Source organism: Myotis daubentonii, chromosome 21 (genome assembly GCF_963259705.1).
Source record: "Myotis daubentonii chromosome 21, mMyoDau2.1, whole genome shotgun sequence".
Classification (NCBI taxonomy): domain Eukaryota; kingdom Metazoa; phylum Chordata; class Mammalia; order Chiroptera; family Vespertilionidae; genus Myotis; species Myotis daubentonii.
The window spans coordinates 9,087,403-9,110,724 of record NC_081860.1 but is presented as its reverse complement, the minus strand read 5'-3'; the positions used below and the strand labels follow the sequence as shown (position 1 = coordinate 9,110,724).

The following is a 23,322-nucleotide window of genomic DNA, read 5'->3' as shown; positions in this document are numbered from 1 at the left end:
GCAGGGACCTCCGTTACAGGCTCCTCCCCAGGCCGGGCCCCCCCAGGTCAGGGCGTGTGTGCAGGAGGCAACCAACGGATGTGTCTCTCTCACATCGATGTTTCTCTGTCTCTTCCTCTCTCTTCCACTCTCTCTAAAATCAATGGGAAAATATCCTTGGGTGAGGATTAACAACAACAACAACAAGAAGACCCACATGGAGATTTTTAAACCCTGGGGCCCACGGTTCCTGGGCAGCCATGTGCCCGGTCTGCTGCCAGGTGGGCTGACCTGCCTGAGAAGAATCCCTTTACCCCCTGCCGGCCACAGGCCCAGCCCAGGCCCCGCCTGCCGTCTGGTCTCCGGCTCAGCCAGTGAGGAGCTGCCCTGAGCCGCCTGGGGCTCCGGGGTAGGGCAGGCCAGCCGCACCCTGCGTCTCCCGTGCGCCCTGCACATCCTGTGCCAGCCTGCGGGAACTCTGCTGAATCTGTGCTCCAGGCCACCAGCCCTCCCTCCTCCTCCTCCCTCCTCCCTCCTCCCCTGTGCAGAGGGCTCAGCTCCATGGAGGGAGCAGCAGGACCTGTACACTCTTCTTGGGGCCCAGGTCACCTGCCCGCCCTCAGGCTGTGTTATCATCTACCCAGACTCAGCAGGGAGAAATTCTCCCCACGTGGGAACCTCTTTCTGGAAAGGGAAGTTCTCTTAGTGGCTCACAGAGCAGGTTCAGGCGCACCAAGGCTACCTTAGAAGGGCCCACGGCCAGGGGTTCAACCACTGCGCCAGCCCCTCCCTCAGCAGGACCTGAGGGGGTGGAGGCAGACCTGGGCCAAGGCCAGCCTCCCGGCTGAGCTGACTCTCCCCTGCCCTGGGCTGGTGTGACTTCTTCCTCAACGGCCCAAACCCAACATAGGATCCCAGTGGGCAGCCCGACCCCAGGGGCAACCCGTGGTCCTGGAATCCCAGCCACGGGCCCCACGAGTAGAGAGTGAGGGTGGTCCCAGGGTCAGAGACCAGGGCAGAGGGCCGTGGATGGGCGCCTGGGGCGGGAGGACACCTGCCAGCTCCGGCTGCCTCCACGGCCACCCTCCCAGCCTCAGGGCCACGGAGCCAAGCCATGGGCTGAACCACGCAAGTGCGTTCACGCCTGACGCGGACCCAGGGCGCCAGGACGCTGGTCTGTCGGCAGGGACTCTCTGCCGGGGCTGGATTGAAACACTAAATCCTGGGCATGTGTTTCATTGAACAAGTATTTATTAAAGCACCTACTGTGTGCCAGGCACTGTGCGAGGCGCCCTCACTGCGTGCTGTCCCCAGGGCACAGCGATCTGCTCAGAAACGAAAACCAAGGAAAGGAGCGTGGTCGCAGCCTCACAGCTGGGGCGGGATGAGGGGTCGGGGGTCAGGGGTCCCCGGGCCAGAAAGGCACCTCCCGAAGCCTGTCTCCTTTCTCCGGACAAGCAGCTGCTCTACCGCATCTGGACAGCCACGGGGAGGGAGCTGTTACCTCCACGGCCACACTGGGGCGCCTGGGGGACATTCAGATACTCCGAATGCCGTTCAAAAAATAAAAAAGGAGGTGTGATGGAATCTCACGTTTGGATTAGAAAACTCATTTCAGCTCATGTGGCTGCAACAACCCTTAAGAAAGATATAAACATCCCTGCCCTGACTGCGTAAACGTAAGGTAGACCTAGTCTAGATTCCTGAGTCAGAATCTTCCAGTGGCCCGCAACCTCGAGAGGCCAGAGAAGCGAGAGGAGACTGCGATCCCGGAGGCCAGGCGGCACGGAGGTCTGGAACCTGCAGGGACAGAGCAACCCCCCGCAGCAGGACGGACGTCCTGGTCCGGCCGCCTCGCACACACCTGTGGCTCCCGCGGGCCGGCCGCGCCCTAGTTGTCGGTGCCCAGCTTGGAGAGGCCGCGGCGGAAGTCGTGCAGGTCGTCGATCTTCCCGTCCAGCACCTCCAAGAAGTTCTTCAACTCCACCTTGAGGTGGCGCTGTCGGTATTTGCTCTCCTCAATGTCCATCTTCAGGGAACGCACTTTGTCCTCCAAGTTTTGATTGTCTTTCTCCGCGGCCTGCAGCCAAGCCAAAGGAGAAGGGTCTAGAGAACAGCGAGGGGGGGGGGGGGCCTGAGACCTGCGACGGCTGCAGCCCGGACCTGTTAGGGCCTCCGCACCCAGACCAGGGCAGCTCAGCGAGCCCTTCGTTCCTGCCTGCCCCCGGGCAGAGGTGCCCACAGACAGTGTGTGACCAACACGAGGCCTGGAAAATGACGGTCCTACCCAGAACGCAGAACTCGGACGCCTGCCCGGGGAGCCCGATGCTAACCGGCCGTTTCACCAGTGCCCAGCAGAGAAAGTCTGAAATCCCAGCATGGGGCATTTTCAGCCCCAGGCCCAGCCGGTCAGCAGAGATCCAATCAGCTCCATGCTGATAACCTAACCTAACCAGCTGCTAATGCTGGGGCTCCTGAACTGAGAGCCTGGAGGTAGAGGAGGTTTAAACCCTCCTTTTGCGATCAGAAATCTGAGGCCGGCCTGGCTGGCGTGGCTCAGTGGTTGAGCGCTGACCTATGAACCTGGCGGTCATGGTTTGCTTCCTGGTCAGGACACATGCCCGGGTTGCGGGCTCGATCCCCAGTGTGGGGCGTGCAGGAGGCAACAGGTAAACGATTCTCTCTCATCATTGATATTTCTATCTCTCTCTCTTTTTCTCCCTTCCTCTCTGAAATCAATTACATTTTTAAAAAAAGTCTGAGGCCAGTGAGGGGCGTCTGCAAGGTCACGGCTGGGGAGTGGAGAGGTGGGACAGCACCCAGGTCTTAGGCTCTCAGCCCTTCCTTCTGCCCCCACTCCTCACCCCTCTGTGGTTCTGCAGGGGCTTCTGTGGCCTGGCCACAGTCACCTGCACTATGGTTGTGGCACAGGACACCTTCGTTAGGTGGAAAAGCCACAAGACAAATGCTGCTGAGCCTTCTCGGGGACAGGGGGTGGGGGGGAGAGGGGCGAGGGGGATGGGAAGGGACCTCGGGGAGGAGTCACCTGACCAGTGCCTTCTCACCTGAGCCTCCCGCCCTTACCTCTAACTTCTCAGAGACGTATTCGCACTCTGACATGAGCTGAGGTATGATTTCACTCTGTTTTCGGAGATCTTTCAACTCCTACGGGAGAAAGAAATTTGAAAAAGCATGTGAAATCAGGTCAGATAAAAGGTATTCTTGAACCCCCCACCCCCACCCCACCTTGGGCATCTAGGAAGGGAAGCAGCTTTTGGAACCCGCGCTGTTTGCACAGATAATGAAGGTGATGATGCCAACACTGAACCCTTCAGATACTCTAAGGCCCGGGTGCAGTACGTGCACGATTGCACGAAATCTGTACACCACCACCGGGGAAGGTCTTCTCATGCTTCCTGCTTTGTGGGTGGGGAAACTGAGGCAGAGAACGGGTTGGCAGCCTGCCCGTGGCCTCCAGCCTCCGTGTACTTGGCTGTCCTGCCCCCCAGAAAACGAATGGCTCTCACTGCACTAATTTGACAGCGGGGTTCAACTTCTGATGACACAGCGCCTACAAACGTTCCCAAGTGCCTGGTACAAAGTTCAACTCCCCCTGGGATCGGGGCGGCCGACCACACAGCACACGCAGCGAGGAGGGTGTAGCGTCTGCGCCCTGACGTGACTCCTGGCTCTGACTCTGTGCCGACGTCCGGGCAGCTGCCAGGGCCGTCACATGCCCAGTCGCCTGCTGCGCCCTTGGGGGGAGGGCTCGCCCGCAGGCCCAGAGGACAGCGAGGGGCCGTCAGAGCCGCCACTCACCGTCTCCTTCTCTCGGAGCTCGGACTCCAGCTCCTCGATCCTCCGCTTCAGCTGCGTGTTCTTCTCCTTCTCCCTGTTGATCTCACTGCACTGTTCTTCCAGCTCGTCAATCTTGGGGAAACAGCACAGAGGAGGCAGGGACGCTAGTTCACTTTTTTGTCATTAAACAAAAGATCGACACAGCTCCGTTTACGCGTCCTTTCTTTTTTCTTTTCTACTAATTCTCACCGAGGATGTATTTCCATTGATTTTTTTTTCAGAGAGAGGGAAAGAGAGAGGGAAAGACAGAGAGCAACATCGATTGGTTGCCTTCTGCACGTGTCCCGACCAGGACCCAGGCCGGGGAGGAGCCTGCAACCAAGGTATGTGCCCCTGGCCGGAATTGAACCCAGGACCCTTCGGTCCGCAGGCCAACACTCTATCCACTGGGCTAAACTTATTTCTTTTAAAATAAACCTGCCGAAACCGGTTTGGCTCAGTGGATGGAGCGTCGGCCTGCGGACTGAAGGGTCCTGGGTTCGATTGCGGTCAAGGGCATGTACCTGGGTTGTGGGCACATCCCCAGTGGGAGATGTGCAGGAGGCAGCTGATCGATGTTTCTCTCTCGTTGATGTTTCTAACTCTCTCTCTCTCTCCCTTCCTCTCTGTAAAAAAATCAATAAAATATATAAAAAAATTAAAATAAACCTAAAACTAGCCCACTTGTGTTTCTCAGAGGCTACAATCAAACTCTATGCGGCTCCCGGAGGGGCTGCGGGTCCCTTTCGGCAGGAGGTGCCTCACTCACCACCGGCAGAGCCTCCTGAGCCACCCAGCCCGGCCTCAGGGTGCTCGGGCTCCGGGCTGCCCTCGCGGCCACAGGGCAGGAGCTGCAGGTTTGCTTTAAGGATTTGTCACGAGCAGGGGCCAGATGGCCCATAGATCGACCTGCTTCTCCCCAGAACGATTTACATCTTTTTAAAATGATTTTTATTATCAGCATAGAAATGTATTCAATTCCAAATGATTCTCCATCGTTTTAATCACATCCTGAATTATTCCATTTCATGGGTTTAAGCCAGCGGGGTAGACACCAGTGGCCACCAAGGGGGACGCGATGACATTTCAAACGTTGTAAATCAGGGCCTTTCCCTAGTGGTGCACATGGGCGCCTGGCCTGCAGGCCTCTTCCTGGAGGGGAACGGGGAGGGGTGGGGGTGGGGGGCAAATCCCCAGGGTGCACCTTTCTCTCCCTCCCCAGCCGGCTCCCTCAGAAGAACGGCCAAGGCCAGAGTGTGTGTGCAGAGCGGACGGCAAGAGTGGAACCCACGTGTAACACAAAAGCTCCACATTGATGGGGTCCCCACAAGCGGCAGCAGGGAATGCGCTGGGTGCTGGCTGTGAGGACTGCCCAGAGGCGGGTGCGCACCCAGCTAAGGGGCTGCTGGAGACGCCGCCCACCGCCCACCGGGGAAGCTGAAGCTCCTCTCAGCGGGCACTTCCTCCTCCCCCCGCCCCCCCCCCCGCCCCCCCCGCCCCCCCCCCCCGCCCTGGGGCTCTGATACTCAGGCGCAGAGAGAAGCTGGGCTCTTGGCTTGGAAAAAGAAAGAGAGGGCAATCGATCAGCCAGCCTGGGAAGGGAGCCTGCGGAGTCAGCACCTGGCCCGGAGCCCCTCGCTGTCAGCACTGTGGGCCTGAAAGGAAAACGCCACACCAGGCAGCTTCATGTGCCATCTGTGCCACGAAGACGGTGAGACAGAGCACGGCCTCTGGTGGCCCTGCTCAGGCCGGGTGGGCCAGGGAGAGTGAATACCAAGGTCAATGTGCCGTGTCCCCCTGTCGTGCCCACAGCCTGTGGGGTCAACGTGCTGACCATTCAAACACGGCCGGCGCGGCTCAGTGGTTGAGCGTCGACCTATGAACCAGGAGGTCAGGGTTCGATTCCCGGTCGGGGCACATGCCCGGGCTGCGGGCTCGATCCCCAGTGGGGGCCGTGCAGAAGGCAGCCGATCCATGATTCTCTCTCATCGCTGATGTTTCTATCTCTCTCTCTCTCCCTCTCCCTTCCTCTCTGAAATCAATAAAAATATCTTTATAAAGAAACAAAATAATCAATCAGTTATTGAAATAGAGGGAGGAGGCAGGAAGTCTTCCTGCTCCCGCCGCCCCTCCCGCTGGCCGTGCCCCCCGGGCCCCCCAAACCCACCTTGTGCCGCAGCCGGTCATTCTCGTCGCGGCAGATGGAGAACTGCCTCTTCCACTGCTCCACGCTGGTGGCGGACTCCTGCAGCGCCGTGGTCAGCCGGGCGTTGCTCTCCCGCAGGGTCTGCAGCTCGATCTCCCATTTCTTCACGTTGGCGGCGCTGCAAGGCAGGGGCCGGGAGGTGACCGGGAGGGCGGGCGCTGACCGTCCCCCTGCCCCGACCTGTGGGCTGGCTGGAGGAACAGGTGCCAGAGGGACTGGCCTGTCTTGCGTGGACCCGTCACCTGGCTGGGCTGGTTTTTGTTTTTTTTTTAAAGAATCCCTTTAGAGCCCTGGCCGGTGTAGCTCAGTGGATAGAGCGTCGGCCTGCAGACCAAAGGGTCCCGGGTTCGATTCCGGTCAAGGGCATGGACCTCAGATGCAGGCTCCTCCCCAGCCAGGCCCTGGTCGGGACTCACGCAGGAGGCAACCAATTGATGTGTTTCTCTCACATCGATGTTTCTGTCTGTCTTTCCCTCTCTCTTCCACTCTCTCAAAAATCAATGGATGACGCCAAAACTGGTTTGGCTCAGTAGATGGAGCGTCGGCCTGCGGACTGAAGGGTCCCAGGTTCAACTCCGGTTGGGGGCATGTACCTGGGTTGCGGGCACATCCCCGGTGGGAGATGTGCAGGAGGCGGCTGATGGATTTTTCTCTCTCATCAATGTTTCTGACTCTCTATCTCTCTCCCTTCCTCTCTGTAAAAAATCAATAAAATAAAAAAATAAAAAAAATCAATGGATGAAAGTAAAAATAATAATAATAATAATAATTTTTAAAAAACAAAAACAGCCGTAGCCGGTTTGGCTCAGTGGATAGAACGTCGGCCTGCGGACTGAAGGGTCCTAGGTTCGATTCCGGTCAGGGGCATGTGCCTGGGTTGTGGGCACATCCCCGGTGGGGGGGTGTCAGGAGGCAGCTGATTGATGTTTCTCTCTCATCAGTGTTTCTGATTCTCTATCCCTCTCCCTTCCTCTCTGTAAAAAATCAATAAAATATATTTAAAAAATAAAAATAAAAACAAAAACAAAAAATATCAATGGAAAAATATCCTCAGGTGAGGATTTAAAAAAACCGAATCACTTTAGAAATGCACAGAATTCTTAGAGAAGGAAGAGACCAAGCTCACGGAGTCAGACCCTGTCCCTCCTCCCCCAGCTGACCCCTGACACAGAACGAGAACCGCTTTCTCCCTGAAATGAGCCTCAAGGTCAGAAGTTCTGAAGTGCTGGGCCGACCTGACCCCGGGGCCTCTGAGAATCTCATGAAAGCTCCTGGACTCTCTCGACAAGTTCCTGCATTCATCTTGGAGCCAAAAAAAAACCCCAAAAAACCCCCCAATACAACCCCCCCCCCAGATTTAACAAGCAAACAGGTGATGATGGCCCCACTGTCACTGGTGCCTCCTCAGAGCCTTGGAAGCAGACCTGGCGGCACAGCAGGCCCAGGAACGCATCAGGCTTGGCCCTGCAGGCGGGACTCGAACGTCAATAAATACAGGAGCTTTCGCAGCAACATAAACTTACACGAAGTGAATTATATGAAGCGAATGAGGTTATAAATATCCCAGTGGCCCTTGGCAGGAAAAGGTCCCCCAGCCCTGCCTCGGAAGGAATCCAGACGTGAGCGCCGAGGGCAGAGGAGGCCATGACGGGGACTCCCCCGAGGGCAGGACGGGGTTCTAGCCACGGGTCTGAGGGACACCTCTACAGCACCCCATGCACCCGGGTTTATCTTTTTGTGGCTGTTGTTAATCCTCACCCGGGGATATTTCTCCATTGATTTTTAGGGAGAGTGGAAGGCAGAGGGAGAGACAGAGAAAGACATTGATGTGAGAGAAACACATCGATTGGTTGCCTCCTGCAGGAGCCCCTGTCAGGGCCTAGGCCGGGGATGTGCCCGCAACCAAGGTACCTGCCCTTGACCGGAATGGAACCCGGGACCCTTTGGTCTGCAGGCTGACGCTCTATCCACGGAGCCACACTGACCAGGGCCCAAGTTTATGTTTGACCCTGTGCTTCCAGTGAGGAAGTTTTAGGAAACAAACTGGAGTCAGGCTCCCTTCAGAGGCTGTTTGGTTTTCAGGCCCCTTTGTTTCCCTGCTCGGGGCCCAGGAATCTGCGTTCTGCACGTCTCGGGTGACGGGCAGAGCTTGCCCCACAAGCTGTCAGAGCCCTGGCTCCTGCTCAGCACGGCCCGGCGGAGGGGAGTTCTGCGTCTAACGGCTTTTTAAACAGTCGATGCAGCTGTATCTGGATAATCTGCATTATCTTTCATCCCACAGCCTCAGGACCCGGGACGGTGAGAGGAAAATACACACTTCCAGTTCAAACAATACGGACCGAAAAAACAGAGAGCATTATTATCTGATTAGTTCCAGGACTGATGATGGAGAACTGAAGCCGATTTGGGGAAATGGCTTCCCCTCATTCCTATAATTCACTTCTCCACTAAATTGGGATTTCAAAACATTGATTTTTAGGGCTAAAATGTGTTCATTCAGGCGGCACACTGCGACGTAAACAATCAAGAATAGGCCCCGGCCGGCGTGGCTCAGTGGTTGAGCATCGACCCAGGAACCAGGAGGTCCCAGTTCAATTCCCGGTCAGGGCGCATGCCCGGGTTGCAGGCTCGATCCCCGGCAGGGGGCGTGCAGGAGGCAGCCGATGCATGATTCTCTCTCATCGTGGATGTATCTCTCTCTCCCTCTCCCTTCCTCTCTGAAATCAATAAAAATATATTTAAAAACAAAAAACAAATCACACAATCGAGAATAGTCTGATAGCTGTCTGATGGGAAAGAAAAAGGACTGGTCACAGTTCTGTCCTTCGAAACCCTGACAAAGCCCGCCATCCAAAACCGGGGGCTGGGTCTAAGGGTCACGGTTGCCTGGCCTCCCAGGTCAGGTCACAGGCATTAAGCTCCGAGAACAGGCCAGGCCGGCTGAGTGGAGAGGCGGGTGCCAACAGACGTGGCCAGCGTGTGTGATGCGGTCAGCGAGGCAGAGGGCAGCCACGAGGCCAGCCGGCCGGCTTCCCTCGGCTGGGGGGTGAGACTGGCCGCCAGAGAACCAGCGTCTGGACTTAAGCCCCTTACCTCTGCGTCAGGGCGATCTTCAGCTTGTTGTTCTCAGACTTGAGGTGGGTGTCCACCGGGCTCGCGTGCGACGCCTTTTCATCGTCCGTCCCGTTGACGCTGGATGCCTGAGCAGAAGACGGGGTTTCACACCCAGATTCCTGGCCAAAGTGAATTACCTCACACGTTACTGCGGGTCCTCACAGGGGCAACGAGTCAGGCATACGAGACGCTGTTTCTGAGGGTGGGAACCACTCGTCTGACCGACACGCAGCAGCGACGAACATGTCAGAGACCATCGAGAACCAAGGACAAGGCCCAGGGGGGGGGCCACAGTGAGCTCAGAGTCTGGGCGCTTCACGGACCAGCGAGCGCCTGGGGCCATCTTACTCACACTCTCCGGCTAACCCGAACACGCCCGGGTCCCCGGTCTCCTTAAATAGCACCGGCAGAAGCCACAGATTAAAAGAGGAGGAACGATTTATAACGAGGGAAGAGAAAAACCGTTACAGGCTGAGACAGCTTCAGCATCCCGGGGCTGCAAAGGGGAAGCTCCACACGCATTAAAACAACAGGGGCCGGCTCTGGGTGCCTGCGGTCTCCATGACTATTTAGCGTGTTATGAATATTCTGAGATGCTTTCTGTGATAAGTCATCCCACATGGTGGTGAAATCTCATCTGGTCTTGGATAAGCTCTCAGCAAGATCTTATTTAGCTCCCAATATGCATAATGGCAAAAGGAAGGAACCGTGAAGGGAAGGACGTATAAATCTGACTAACTCTGCATTCCTATCTTGCAAAAAAATGCCATAAACAAAACTGAAATGCAAATAAAAACTTGGGGAGCCTGGCTAGCGTGGCTCAGTGGTTGAGCGTCGACCTATGGACCTGGACCAGGAGGTCGAGGTTCGATTCCCGGTCTTCATATGCCCGGATTGAGGGCTCGACACCCAGCGGGGGGCGTGATTCTTATCATTGATGTTTCTATCTCTCTCTCCTCACCTCTCTGAAATCAATAAAAATATATTTAAAACAAAACCTTGGGGAATATCTGCTGCTAAACATTTGCAGATACTAAAAGCTAAACGTTAATACCGTCAAGCCGTGGGCGTCAGTCTTGACTGCTCCAGGCGCCCAGGCCTCCTGGTTCCCCTCCGACCAGGTGTCTCCGCCATCCATCCTTCCCCGTCGCCCTGTGGCTGCCCTGCCAGGCCATCCTCACCCACAGCCTCCTCACAACCCTCTGTGGCACCCCGACTTCCTTACCACCCGCAGGCAACCCTCATGGCAATTCCAGATCAACAGTCATAAACCACCTCCGATGTCTGCCAACTAACTACTCAATAATGAATAATCTATAAGAATAAAGGCGTAATATGCTAAATAGACTGAACAGCTGAACGACCTTCTGGACGTCATTCTGGATGTCCTTCTGGATGAAGCTGCGGCGGGGGGGGGGGGAGGGCAGAGGCAGAGGTGGTTAGGGGCGATCAGGCGGGCAGGTGAGCAGCTGGGGGCGGTGAGGCAGGCAGGCAGAGTGGTTAGGGGCGATGAGGCAGGCATGCAGAGTGGTTAGGGGCGATGAGGCAGGCAGAAGCAGTTAGGGCCAATCAGGCAGGCAGGCGAGTGGTTAGGGGCAATGAGGCAGGCAGTCAGAATGGTTAGGGGCAATGAGGCAGGCAGGCAGAGTGGTTAGGGGCGATGAGGCAGGCAGGCAGAGTGGTTAGGGGCAATGAGGCAGGCAGGCAGAGTGGTTAGGGGCGATCAGACAGGCAGGCAGAGGCAGTTAGGGCTGATCAGGCAGGCAGGTGAGTGGTTAGGGGCAATGAGGCAGGCAGGCAGAATGGCTAGGGGCAATGAGGTAGGCAGGCCAGCGGTTAGGGGTGATCAGGCAGGCAGGCAGAGTGGTTAGGGGCGATGAGGCAGGCAGGCAGAATGGTTAGGGGCGATGAGGCAGGCAGGCAGAGTGGTTAGGGGCGATGAGGCAGGCAAGCAGAGTGGTTAGGGGCAATGAGGCAGGCAGGCAGAGGCAGTAAGGGCCAATCAGGCAGGCAGGCGAGTGGTTAGGGGCAATGAGGCAGGCAGGCCAGTGGTTAGGGGTGATCAGGCAGGCAAGTGGTTAGGAGCCAGCGGTCCCGGATTGCGAGAGGGTGCAGGCTGGGCTGAGGGACCCTCCCCACCCCCACCCCCCTGCACTAATTTTGTGCACCGGGCCTCTAGTTAAATTAATAATAAACTATCTGCTTGTGAAGAATTCCAGGTCTTTCCCAGTATCTGCAAGTGCATGGCTGTCCCTCCCACAGTGCACCTCACTCCCAGCCCCACTGTGCCCTGGCCGTCTTGCTGTTACACCTGCTTAATCCCAAACCCAAATCCCTGCTCCTGATGTTGGCTTTCCCTGTCTCCACACAGACAACCCTGTCCCTAGATCAAGCCTCCTGCCCATGACATACACCAATCAAACATCAGGAAGGCAGGCGTTTTTATTTCAGGTCACAACAGGTCCCTCTCTTTTGTTGCTGTTAGTCCTCAACCGAGGATATGTTTCTGTTGATTTCCAGAGAGAGTGTACAGGACGGGTAGAGACAGGGACAGAGAAACAGCAATGTGAGAGAGACGCATCGACTGGTTGCCTCCTACAAGCGCCCCAACCAGGGCCGGTGATCTAGCCTGCAACCAGTGTATATGCCCTTGACCAGAACCAAACCCAGGACCCTTCAGTCCGAGGGCCGACCCTCTACCCACTGAGCCAAACCGGCTAGGGCCGTGGTTGGCAAACTGCGGCTCGCGAGCCACATGCGGCTCTTTGGCCCCTTGAGTGTGGCTCTTCCTAAGCCTTAGGAGTACCCTAAGTTAATAACAATATACCTACCTATAAAGTTTAAGTTTAAAAAATGTGGCTCTCAAAAGAGATTTCAATCGTTGTACTGTTGATATTTGGCTCTGTTGACTAATGGGTTTGCCGACCACTGGGCTAGGACAAACAGGTCCTCCTTAGTCAACCGTCACACTGTGAAGTAAAGGGACTACTCGACAGAGCCACATGTCCTTGGCTAAACCAGCTGCTGGAACGCCATCTCCCATCTGACTTTTATTACAAAGGGAGACAGAGCCGAGGGCTCGCGGGCATCACTCAAGCTTTCTCTCCCACAGGCACAGGCACCTGCCCTTGTCACTGAGCATCCTTCATGCAGCCCCACCTCCCACCGGGAGGGAAGCAGCTGCCCTGTCAGTGGTCCTGAAACATAGTGACCAGAGAACACCTCCCGGGGGCCAAGGACATGCGTTACCCTCACCTCAACAAATACAAGTTTCCTATCAAAATACATTATCCCAGGCCAGGCCGGTGTGGCTCAGTGGTTGAGCGTCGATGTATGAACAGGAGGTCACAGTTTGAATCCCGATCAGGGCACATGCCCGGGTTGCGGGCTCGATCCCCAGTAGGGGGGCGTGTGCAGGAGGCAGCTGATCCATGATTCTCTCTTATCATTGATATTTCTATCTCTCTCTTCCTCTCTGAAATCAATAAAAATATATATTTTTAAAAAATGCATCGCCACATCCTGAAAATGTCAGGAGTCTCACAAATGCATGTGCTGTCCACCTCAGTGTGAACAGGTCAAAAAAAACCTTCAAGATGCCCTGGGCTATACGTGCATAACCCATGGGCACAGACGATAGTGTGGTGAAGGCCTGGCGTGGGGAGGGGCACTAGAAGGGGTCAGGGGGGAAGTAAAGGGGACATATGTAAAACTTTCAACAATAAAGATTTTTAAAAAGGAACTCCATAGGGGGCAAATTGCCCTGCTGCTGAATTCCCTGTTTCTGGTCAAAGTGACAAGGAACAGGGTCTCGGCCAGGAATCGCCCCGGCTTTATCTTATGGACAAATCACTCACTTGGGAATGGTTACTTGACGTCTCGATTTTCTCCTGCGACTTGTCTCTGGCGAGTCTGGCGGCTTCTTTCACCTCCTGGAACTTCTCTGCGAACTGAACATGAAGAGCAGTTACGAAGGGTGTCGTGGCTGACAATCCGCACGCAGGTTTATTAGCTTGCGTCCGTGTTAGGCCAATCGATTCGGTACCCATCCTGAAGAAGGATTTTACTTGAGATAGAAAAGAAATGGATATAAGGAACGCTTCTTCCAATAAACACCATTGGCCAAAGTCTGATCCGGGTCAATTCTGCAGCTACTGAAGCTAGTGTGATGATGAAGGATGGAAACACCCCTGGTTAACGGTAACTCATACAAAGGCAAGAAAAGAAGCTTACTTGTACCACAGAAGGAATCGGAAGAAAACACCATCATGTCTAAGGAAAGATCCAAGAACTCTTACAAATCAATGCAATAAAATAAAAATAAAAAACATCCAAAAAGTTAGGGAGGAGACACTGTTCTAGATTTTAAACGCGGAAGATATGAAATACCAAAATGCCAAATAGCAAAATGCAACACATACTCTCTCTGACTGAACCCTGTTTTGAACGGACTGCCTATAAGCAACAGGGGGAATGTGACCGTGGACTGGATGAGACGACAAAGAAGAATCACTATTAATTTTATTACAAGTGTTGCCCTGCCCGGCTAGTGTGTGTGGCTCAGTGGTCGAGCATCGACCCTGGAACCAAGAGGTCACCGGTTTGATTCTCGGTCAGGGAACATTGGTCCCCAGTAGGGGTCGTGCAGGAGGCAGTGGATTGATGATGTTTCTCTCTCATCGATGTTTCTCTCTCTCTATCCCTCTTCCTTTCTCTCTAAAAATCAATACAAACATTACCCAAAAAAAAGACAGTGTTTCTCTGGCCGGTTTTCTCAGTGGTTAGAGCAGGGGTGGGCAAACTTTTTGACTCGAGGGCCACAATGGGTTCTTAAACTGGACCGGAGGGCCGGAACAAAAGCATGGATGGGGTGTTTGTGTGAACTAATATAAATTCAAAGTAAACATCATTACATAAAAGGGTACAGTCTTTTTTTTTTTTAGTTTTATTCATTTTCAAACGGGCCGGATCTGGCCCGCGGGCCGTAGTTTGCCCATGGCTGGGTTAGAGCATCAGCCCACAGACTAAAGGGTCACAGGTTTGATTCCTGGTCAAGGGCACACACCTGGGTTGCAGGTTCCCCAACCCTGGTAGGGGCGTGTGTGGGAGGCAACCAATGGATGTGTCTCTCTCACATCAATGTTTCTCTCACTCTCTGCCTCTTCCCTCCCTCCTGTTCTCTCTAGAAATCAGTGGGAGAAATATCCTCGGGCGAAGACTTTAAAAAAAAAATGCTAATGGTGTTATGTTGAAAAATGCCATTTTGCCGAGGCCGGTTTGGCTCAGTGGATAGAGCGTCGGCCTGCGGACTGAAGGTTCCCGGGTTCGATTCCGGTCAAGGGCATGTACCTTGGTCGCGGGCACATCCCCAGTGGGAGATGTGCAGGAGGCAGCTGATCGATGCTTTTCTCTCATCGATGTTTCTGACTCTCTATCTCTCTCCCTTCCTCTCTGTAAAAAATCAATAAAATATATTTAAAAAAATAAAATAAAATAAAAAAAGAAAAATGTCATTTTTTTTTAAAGAAATAAATTCTGCAATTTTTAGGCGTAAAATGCTTTCTTTGATGTCTGTAATCTAACGTACTTCAGCTACAATAAAACATAAAGAAATGTGGCAAGCGTTAACAACACGGTGATGTGTACGCGGGTGTTTATTATACCGTACCTCTCTCGACGTTTAAAAAAATGTTTTAATATTTTCATGATAAAAAAAAAATCCTTAAAAACCCCAGAACAATCACACCAATCATGACCCGCCGTCACTGACAAGGCAACTGATGTTAATTAGCAAGGACATTGTGCGAGCAGAGAACATTCGGTGACAGGCGGTGCCGGCGTGACAAAGCACGAGAGCTGAATGTGGTTGCTGAGAAACAAAAAAGCAAGCCAGTCACAAGGCCACCGACAGCGCCGTGGCTTCTGCTAAGAACTCAGGAACCTCTGAGCACAGGCTACCCTCTGAGCGCATTCACACGGCCGACACGACAACGGTGGTCTGCTCCGGGAGCCCTCGCCAGGTGGGGGACGCTGGTGAACCGAGCACCCTGGTCGAAGCAGAAAGGTCAGCTTTCTGCTGTTCTGGCCCCTGTGGCCCCTGCAGGCCCATCAGTAAAGCCACAGCCTCCCGGCCGGTGTGGCTCAGTGGTTGAGCGTCAACCCATGAACCAGGAGGTCAGGGTCCGATGCCTGGGTTGTGGGTTCGATCCCCAGTAGGGGCTGTGCGGGAGGCAGCTGATCAATGATTTTCTCTCATCATGGACGTTTCGAGCCCTCTCTCTGAAATCAGTGAAAGCATATTTTAAAAAAATTAAATTAAAAACAAACAAACACAAAGCCACAGCCATGGGGCTTCATATCCCCAAAGTGACATCTTTCGATGACATAATAATGTCAAGTTGTTCAAGATAAAAGGAAAAAGAGTAAATCAGGAGGAAAACCGGTGCCTGGGGGAAATATCATAGCGAGGCTAGTACAACAGCAAAGGGGCCATTATCTTCGGTAAAGAAAGAGCTTGTGCAAATTAGAAAATAATATGTTTTTATTAATTTCAGAGAGGAAGGGAAAAGGACATAGAGAAACATCGATGAGAGAGACACATCCATCGGCTGCCTCCTGCACGCCCCCCACTGGGGATCGAGCCCGCAACCCAGGCATGTGCCCCGACTGGAATCGAACTGGGGACCTCTTGGCCCATGGGTCTGTGCTCAACCACGGAGCCACACCAATCGGGCTGTGCACATTTTTTCAATAAGAGAAAGTTTATTTAGGAAGTCACAGAGGTAGCGGAAGTGAGCCAGCCTGGCTGTGTAGGCTCAGGAAGCAAGTCGCAGAAGCAGAAGGAGGGCTCTTGGAGCGGAGGGGAGAGAAAGGTTACGCTCCTGGGGGGGAGGCGAGGGGGACGGAAAGGCGAGGGGTGCCCCCAAGGGGGAGAGCACCGAGTTTGTGCAAATTGAAAAGGCAACTATGCAAACCCCAACAGAGAAACGTCAAGACTCACAAATAAAAAACCACAGTAAGTCAGCAACCTACAGAAAAAGGGCCCCGCCTCACTGAAGATGCCAATCGGAATAACGAGGTCCCATGCTCTGCCTGCTCAGGCACCACACACTCACACGCCATCACGACGCCCTGAGCTGGCAGGACACTCCGGGGAGCGCGGGGTGTTGGTGCAGCCCCTCGAGAAGCAATTTGGAGAAATGTATCACAAGCGAAAAAAATATTCATGCCCACTGGCTCCGTGATAACACTTCTGGGAAACTGTTCTATGAAAACAATTGAGAAATATGAAAAAAAAAAGGCCTTCGATAGATTAAGATCCCAGATTCATTTGTAATAATGAGCACTGGAAGCAATCCAGACGCCCTGGGAGCACGCTCCCCCCCAGCTCCCACTGCGAGAGGAGAAGCACTTGTTAACCAGAGAGGAGCCAGATGGCTCTCCTTTGCTGAAACATCCCTCCTTCCAAGCCTTCAGGTTTATAATACGCCCCCCGCCCCCCTTATAAAAAAGCACACGTGCTTATACATTTAGAACGCAACGTTAAAAAAATTTTTTTTAGACCTATACTCCCACCACCCAGAGATAAACACTAACCACGTATCTTTCTGCTATTTTTCTATCTGTATGTATACATTTGTTACACATATTCTCATATGTATATTTTTTTATTAATATCAGAGAGGAAGGGAGAGGGAGAGAAGGATAGAAACATCAGTGATGAGAGAGAATCATGGATCGGCTGCCTCCTGCACGCCCCCCACTGGGGATCGAGCCTGCAACTCGGGCATGTGCCCTGACTGGGAATTGAACCCTGACCTCCTGGTTCCTAGGTTGACCTTCAGCCACTGAGCCACACCAGCCCGGGCCCACATATTTCTTTTCTAAAATGAAGTTATATTGTATCTCACTCTATACTATTTTCGAAATTACTAAGATGACATTACTATCTCTATGTAATTACAGGATCTTCTATTAGATCGCCTGAATCGCTGTACAATATTACCCTGGCGTTTATCTAACTAATTTCCTACTGCTGGGCATTTAGGTTGGTTTGGTTTTGGTTTGTTTGTTTTTACTGTTATAAATGATGCTGCAAGGAAAATCCTTATATAGCTAAATCTCTGTACTCAGTTACAATTATTTCCTGAAGATAGATTCCTGTAAATAAAACCCATTAATCAAAGGCTAGTCAAACCACAATGGTGTCTGAAAGGTATGCCCAATTCTCGTCTTTTACTTATTAGGACCATTCTCTGCAGTGGTAATGTAATAACTTTGATCAGAATGGAAGTATCATCATCACCATCACAGAAAACTAAAGACGTTAATTTCATTTTATTTCTGGCTTTTCTGGCCTTGGCAATTGAAGACACTGTGGCAGACACTGCTAGCTGCTCAGTCAAAGGCCGTTTCTTTTTTTTCCTTTAGCTTCACAGAATCTCAAATTTGTCCGGAGCAGGAAATTTCCTAGGTGATACAGAATGAGAACTGGCCCTAGCCGGCTTGTCCCAGTGGACAGAGCGTTGGCCTGCGGACTGAAGGGTCCCAGGTTCGATTCTGGTCAAGGGCACATGCCCGGGTGGTGGGCTCCATCCTCAGTAGGGGGTGTGCAGGAGGCAGCCAATCAGTGATTCTCTCTCATCATTGATGTTTATATCTCTCTCTCCCTCTTCCTTCCTTTCGGAAATCAATAAAAATATATTAAAAAAAAAAAAAGAATGAGAACTGGTCTAAGCCAATCATGGCACCCAATTCTGTACACCCCCCCCCCCCCGCCCCTTGTTCTGGGGGAGTGGAAGGATGGCCTAGGGACCCAAGACTGACGATGAGACCCAAGGAGTCTGCCCAGGGCGTTTACAGGGAGGCTGTGTGGACCACCACCCCCGGCCCCCGCCTCCACCCCCCTGCCATGACGCAGATGTGATGGACAGAGCTGCAGAGGTCATCTTATCACCAGGAGGGAAAGGCCAATGACCGACAAAACACACACACACAGAGCCCTCAGACCCAACATGGCGGAGCGGGTGCCAGTGTTGGCAGCCGCGTGCCTACGATTCCTCTTCCAAATGCGAATAGTTCTGTCTGCTGAAGCACCACCATTAGGTTCTGATCCGTGCAGCCAAAGCACTCTAACTGAAACATAGAAGGATTAATACCCCCCAGGAAAAGAAATGGCCCTTAAATCAGGAGACAGGATGGCATGAGACAGGGCAACGTTCTCACGATGACACTGAGTTAACCAAGTGACCCTGAGGACACCACTTTGAATGACAGATGAAATAACTGAAATGGGGCAAAACTCAATGCCAGTGTGTGCCAGGGCCTTGACGGGTTGACCACGGGGCCCCAGCACCCCCCCCGCACCCCCCTCTGCACCCCCGTCACAGCTCTGTGTTCCCTTCTCTCTGCCAGGAATGAGATGGAACGTAACCTAGAAGGTGACATCTCAAGGTCAGGTGCCAGAAAGAACCTAAACTTTTTTTTTTTTTAATCCTCACCTGAGGATGTGTTTGCACTGGTTGTTAGAGAGAGGGAAAGACAGAGAGAAACATCCATGTGAGAGAAACACATCGATTGGTTGCCTCCTGCACAAGCCCGGAGCAGGGCCCCGGCCGGGGAGGAGCCTACAACCCAGGTACGTGCCCTTGACCGGAGTCGAATCGAGGACCCTTCGGCCCGCAGGCCAGGGCTCTACCCACTGAGCCACACTGGCTAGGGCTAGAACCTAAACTTGCTCGTTCTTACACTTGGCTCTCCTCCCGTAAGCACTGGCCTTTGTCCGAACAGGCACGTCCCTTCCGGAGGGTGGGCAGGCGAGGCCCAGGCTGCCTGTGGGAATCCGTGGCCTCTATTATTTTTGGAAAGCCTCTCTAAAGAGCAGAGAGTGCTCCCATGATGCTCGCTGGTTACGGGGCACAGCGGTCCTTATATGGAAGCAGTAAAGATCAAGGTACCTATTTTCTTCCTGGGGGGTGGAGAGAGGCAGGGTTCTTCAATGAGAACCTCCACGAGCTGTCCCTTCATCCAGCCTCGTCATGGTGTTTGATTCCCAAGCCCCCTTCCCGGGCTGTGGGTGGCGGCTCCGTGGGGTCAGGCATATCTGGCCACGGCTGTCCCCTCAGCAACACGACTTGGGAGCCCTTGAGCCCAAGCTCCCCTTGGCCAGCTAATGGCCACCTGCGGGCCTGCCAGCCTCACTTCCCGGTGACTGACCAGCGAGTGGTTAATCGTTCGCTTCACAGAGAAGAGGGGCCGCTGATTGGAAACATTCTGAACAGAGGAGACCTCTGGTAAGTCTGTGCGGCAAAGGCAGGCACAGTCACGGAGCCGGGACTCCAGGGATGACTCAGGAAGAGGACTCCTCCGTGAGGACAGGGCGTTGTCGCCTGTCGGGGAGACGTCACAAGTGGCCACGGGTGGAAGCAGCACAGCCAGGGTCCCTCCAGTGCGCAGAGGAACAAACACTGAGCTTTAACAACCTGTTCTGTTTCCGTTTTGCGTTCTTCCTTCTTTTTTTTTCCTTCTTTTTTTAAATATATTTTTTATTGATTTTTTACAGAGAGGAAGGGAGAGAGACAGGGAGTCAGAAACATCGATGAGAGAGAAACATCCATCAGCCGCCCCCTGCACATCCCCAGTGGGATGTACCACAACCCAGGTAACATGCCCTTGACCGGAACCGAACCTGGGACCCTTCAGTCCGCAGGCCGACGTTCTATCCACTGAGCCAAACCGGTTTCGGCGGTTCTTCCTTCTTTTGAGTCTTTTCATCGAAACGTTCCCCCTTTATCCTTCCTACTCTGGTTCCTCCAAAGTTTGAAGAAATGGTTCCAGGCAGCTGGGGGCTGGCGGGGGGGGCATTCTCAGACCATCCTGGGTGTCTGTGAGCTCAGGCCCTGGGTGGGACCCGGGCGTGTGTGACCTGAAGCAGCCCAGCCAGTGCCCCGTCTCTGACGGGAGCCTCCACGTCTTTGCTCTTCCCCAGTGACCTGAGGCTTCCGCCCAATGAGTTGGGGTGTGAGGCAGGTGTGGGAGGGGGCCAGCTGGCAGGGGAGGGGTTGTTCCGCCCCCTCCCCCCCACAGACACTAATTCGGGGTGGAAAGGCGGGAAATCCTCACAGCCCACTTCAGCCAGAAGTTCTGGTGTCATTCTTGCAAGAAACCAGCGTCATTTACACCAGGGGATACCGTGCAGCAGTAAGACAGAAGGCTCTCTTGCCCTTCGAGACGGCATGGAGGGACCCGGAGGGCATCACGCTCAGTGAAATAAGTCAGAGAAAGACAAGTATCACGTGATCCCACTCATGTGTGGAATCGAATAACAAAACAAACGGATGAACGGAGTGGATCCAGAGACAGGCAGCATGGAACAGAGGGCGGAATGTTGGAGGGAAGGCGGGGGAGGGTGGGTGGGTGGGAGGTGATCAACCAAAGACCTTGTGTGCATAGGTGCATGGCCCATGGACACAGACAGTGGGGTGGGAGGGTCTGGGGGGGGGTGGAAGGGTAAGCTGGAGGGGGTCGATGGGGGAAAAAAGGGGACATATGTAATACTTTCAACAGTAAAGATTAAAATAAAAAAGAAATCAGCATCGTGCCTGCTTCCACTTTATGCAAATTCTCCCTGAGCCTCTTCATTTCAGAAAACAGCATTGCTCTCCTCCCCGAGGCCTGGACTTTGAACTCTCCTTGGGTTTCGTCAGCTCCTCCGACATCCTTTCAAGAGGTTCCCGGGTCACATACACCAGCCAGTCCCGCTTGCAACCAGCGTATCCTTAGTAACTGCAGGGGGCTCTCCCACCACCCTGAAAGGGAGCCTGTTTTCCCCAAAACCAGCTTTCGGCTCCTCTCATCGCCTGGGTGAGGCCCTTTGGTCCCCGAGTCTGTGACCAGCGCCGTGTGCGCCTCGAAACCACTCTGGGCATCGGGAGTGTGACCTAGACCCTCGGAGAGGCAGACCAAGACTATGAACCCCCTTCCTGGAAGAAAACACTGTGACGGCTTAAACAGTGGGGACTCGAGGTTAAGGTCTGCTATGAGTCCTGGCCGGTGTGGCTCAGTGAATAGAGCGTCGGCCTGCGGACCAAAGGGTCCCGGGTTCGAGTCCAGTCAAGGGCACGTTCCTTGGTTGCAGATTCCTCCCCAGCCCGGGCCCTGGTTGGGTCTCGTGCAGGAGGCAACCCATCGATGTGTTTCTCTCACATCGATGTTTCTCTCTGTCTCGCCCTCTCTCTTCCACTCTTTCTAAATATCAACGGGAAAATATCCTCGGGTGGGGATTAACAAAAAACAAACAAACAAAAAGAAGTGCTATCAGGTGTCACCTCACCCCCTCTCTCTGACTAGAGCTCCAATCAGAGCGTCGGTGGCTGCTGCTGACACTGCCCAGGGAGCAGGGCGGACACGTGCTGAGCTCAGGCTCTGAAGCCGCGTGTCGGACGTGCTTTCCTTTCCCAAGTGACATCTCCATTTCAAGGAACCTGGCATGTCTGAAAGGTCACCTGGTCTGGCAGCCCTGCGGGGCCAGAAGGGCAGAGCTGCAGGCAGAGGCGTCCTGCTCACCGCCAGCTGGCCCTGCTGCCGCACGGCCGGGGGGGGGTGGGGGGGGGGGGACGCGGAGGAGGGGGAGCGGGGGGGGGGGGGCAGGGCCACGTTACCTTCGTCAGCTGCTGCTCCGACGAAAACCCCAAACCAAACACCGTGTTGGCTCTGCTGTCGGCCCACTGCCCGAACTTCTGCGACGTTTTGGTGAAAGTCATGTTGGGCGTGATTGTGCTGTTTATAATCACCTGCAGGAAGACAGCCGGAGAGCGGAGACGTGAACACCGCGTCAGACACCACAGTGACGCTCTGTCTCTGCGGGTACAGCCAGGACCGGGCGCAGAATGCGGGCCCCCCACCCTCCCCGACCCGGACATCCGTCCCAGCTTCTCGCGCCTCTGACGCCCCCCCACGCTGAGTCAGGTACACAGCCACGGTGAGGGGCAATGCCAGAGACTTAAAAACAGGCTCTCGGCCTAAAGTAAGAACTTACAAGTTACCAGAGGGGGAAAGTCTCTCCTAAGTCTAGTTTCCAAAATAGCTCTTTATTTGCCCAAAGCTGCCAGGCACCCAATTGCCCCTGACGGCCAGCCAGGTCACACGTTCGCTGAAGAACGTCACGTCGTACCTTTTTATTTTTTTATTTTTTAAATATATTTTATTGATTTTTTACAGAGAGGAAGGGAGAGAGATAGAGAGTCAGAAACATCGATGAGAGAGAACCATCGACCAGCTGCCTCCTGCACATCTCCCACGGGGGATGTGCCCGCAACCCAGGTACATGCCCTTGACCGGAATCGAACCCGGGACCCTTCAGTCCGCAGGCCGACGCTCTATCCGCTGAGCCAAACCGGTTTTGGCACGTCGTACCTTTTTAAGCACCTGGCGCCCCAGTGTCCAGCTCACACAACTTAGTGTCCATAGCAATCGGGCCTCGCTGCTTCGCAACAAGGGGGGAAGGATGCACCCCAAGTGGGATGATGTTTGGAGGGTCCATGTACAAAGAGACCACGTATGCAGGCGTGAGCTGGGCGTGGGGAGAGTGAGGGACAGTGGAGGGACCTGGTGCTGCCCATCGCCCCTCCGCGGCCTAAAAGGACGAGGGAAAGAAGAGGCTATAGAATGTGGCCTGGCCGGTGTGGCTCAGTGGTTGGACGCTGACCTATGAACCAGGAGGTCATGGTTTGATTCCTGGCCAGGGCACACGTCCGGATTGCGGGCTTGATCCCCAGTGGGGGGGCCTGCAGGAAGCAGCCGATCCATGATTCTCTCTCATCATTGATGTTTCTCTCTCTCTCTCCCTCTCCCTTCCTCTCTGAAATCAATAAAAAATATCTTTTAAAAAAATCATATCCAGTCCTAGCTGGTTTGGCTCAGTGGATACAGCGTCAGCCTGCAGACTAAAGGGTCCCGGGTTCGAGTCCGGTCAAGGGCACATGCTCGGGCTGTGGGCTCGATCCCCAGTAGGGGGCGTGCAGGAAGCAGCCAATCAATGATTCTCTCATCATTGATGTTTCTATCTCTCTCCCTCTCCCTTCCTCTCTGAAATCAATCAATATATATGTATATATATTTTTAAAAAGAGGCGATAGGACGTGGAAGGAGAGAGTCCTGGAGAGCAGGCTGCCATGAAAAGAGAGGCG

At 54.0% G+C, this 23,322-nt stretch overlaps 2 protein-coding genes across 6 annotated transcripts in view; one reads left to right on the top strand and one right to left on the bottom strand.

Moving 5' to 3' along the window:
* Window positions 1–23,322, top strand: part of PDE8A (phosphodiesterase 8A) — a 412,152-nt gene that overhangs the window by 329,724 nt on the left and 59,106 nt on the right. The gene's annotated exons all lie outside the window — the stretch shown is intronic.
* Window positions 1,236–23,322, bottom strand: part of HOMER2 (homer scaffold protein 2) — a 117,975-nt gene continuing 95,888 nt past the window's right edge. For 4 of the 5 annotated variants that reach the window (XM_059678032.1, XM_059678034.1, XM_059678033.1 and 1 more), the window contains 7 exons: window positions 21,796–21,927; window positions 12,994–13,086; window positions 9,116–9,255; window positions 5,984–6,140; window positions 3,799–3,909; window positions 3,064–3,144; window positions 1,236–2,059 (listed from right to left, as the gene is read on the bottom strand). In XM_059678032.1, the coding sequence (XP_059534015.1) occupies window positions 1,871–2,059; window positions 3,064–3,144; window positions 3,799–3,909; window positions 5,984–6,140; window positions 9,116–9,255; window positions 12,994–13,086; window positions 21,796–21,927 (903 nt within the window). In that variant the 3' untranslated portion in view covers window positions 1,236–1,870. The remainder of the gene's footprint in view (window positions 2,060–3,063; window positions 3,145–3,798; window positions 3,910–5,983; window positions 6,141–9,115; window positions 9,256–12,993; window positions 13,087–21,795; window positions 21,928–23,322) is intronic. The other variant, XM_059678031.1, reaches the window with a different exon arrangement.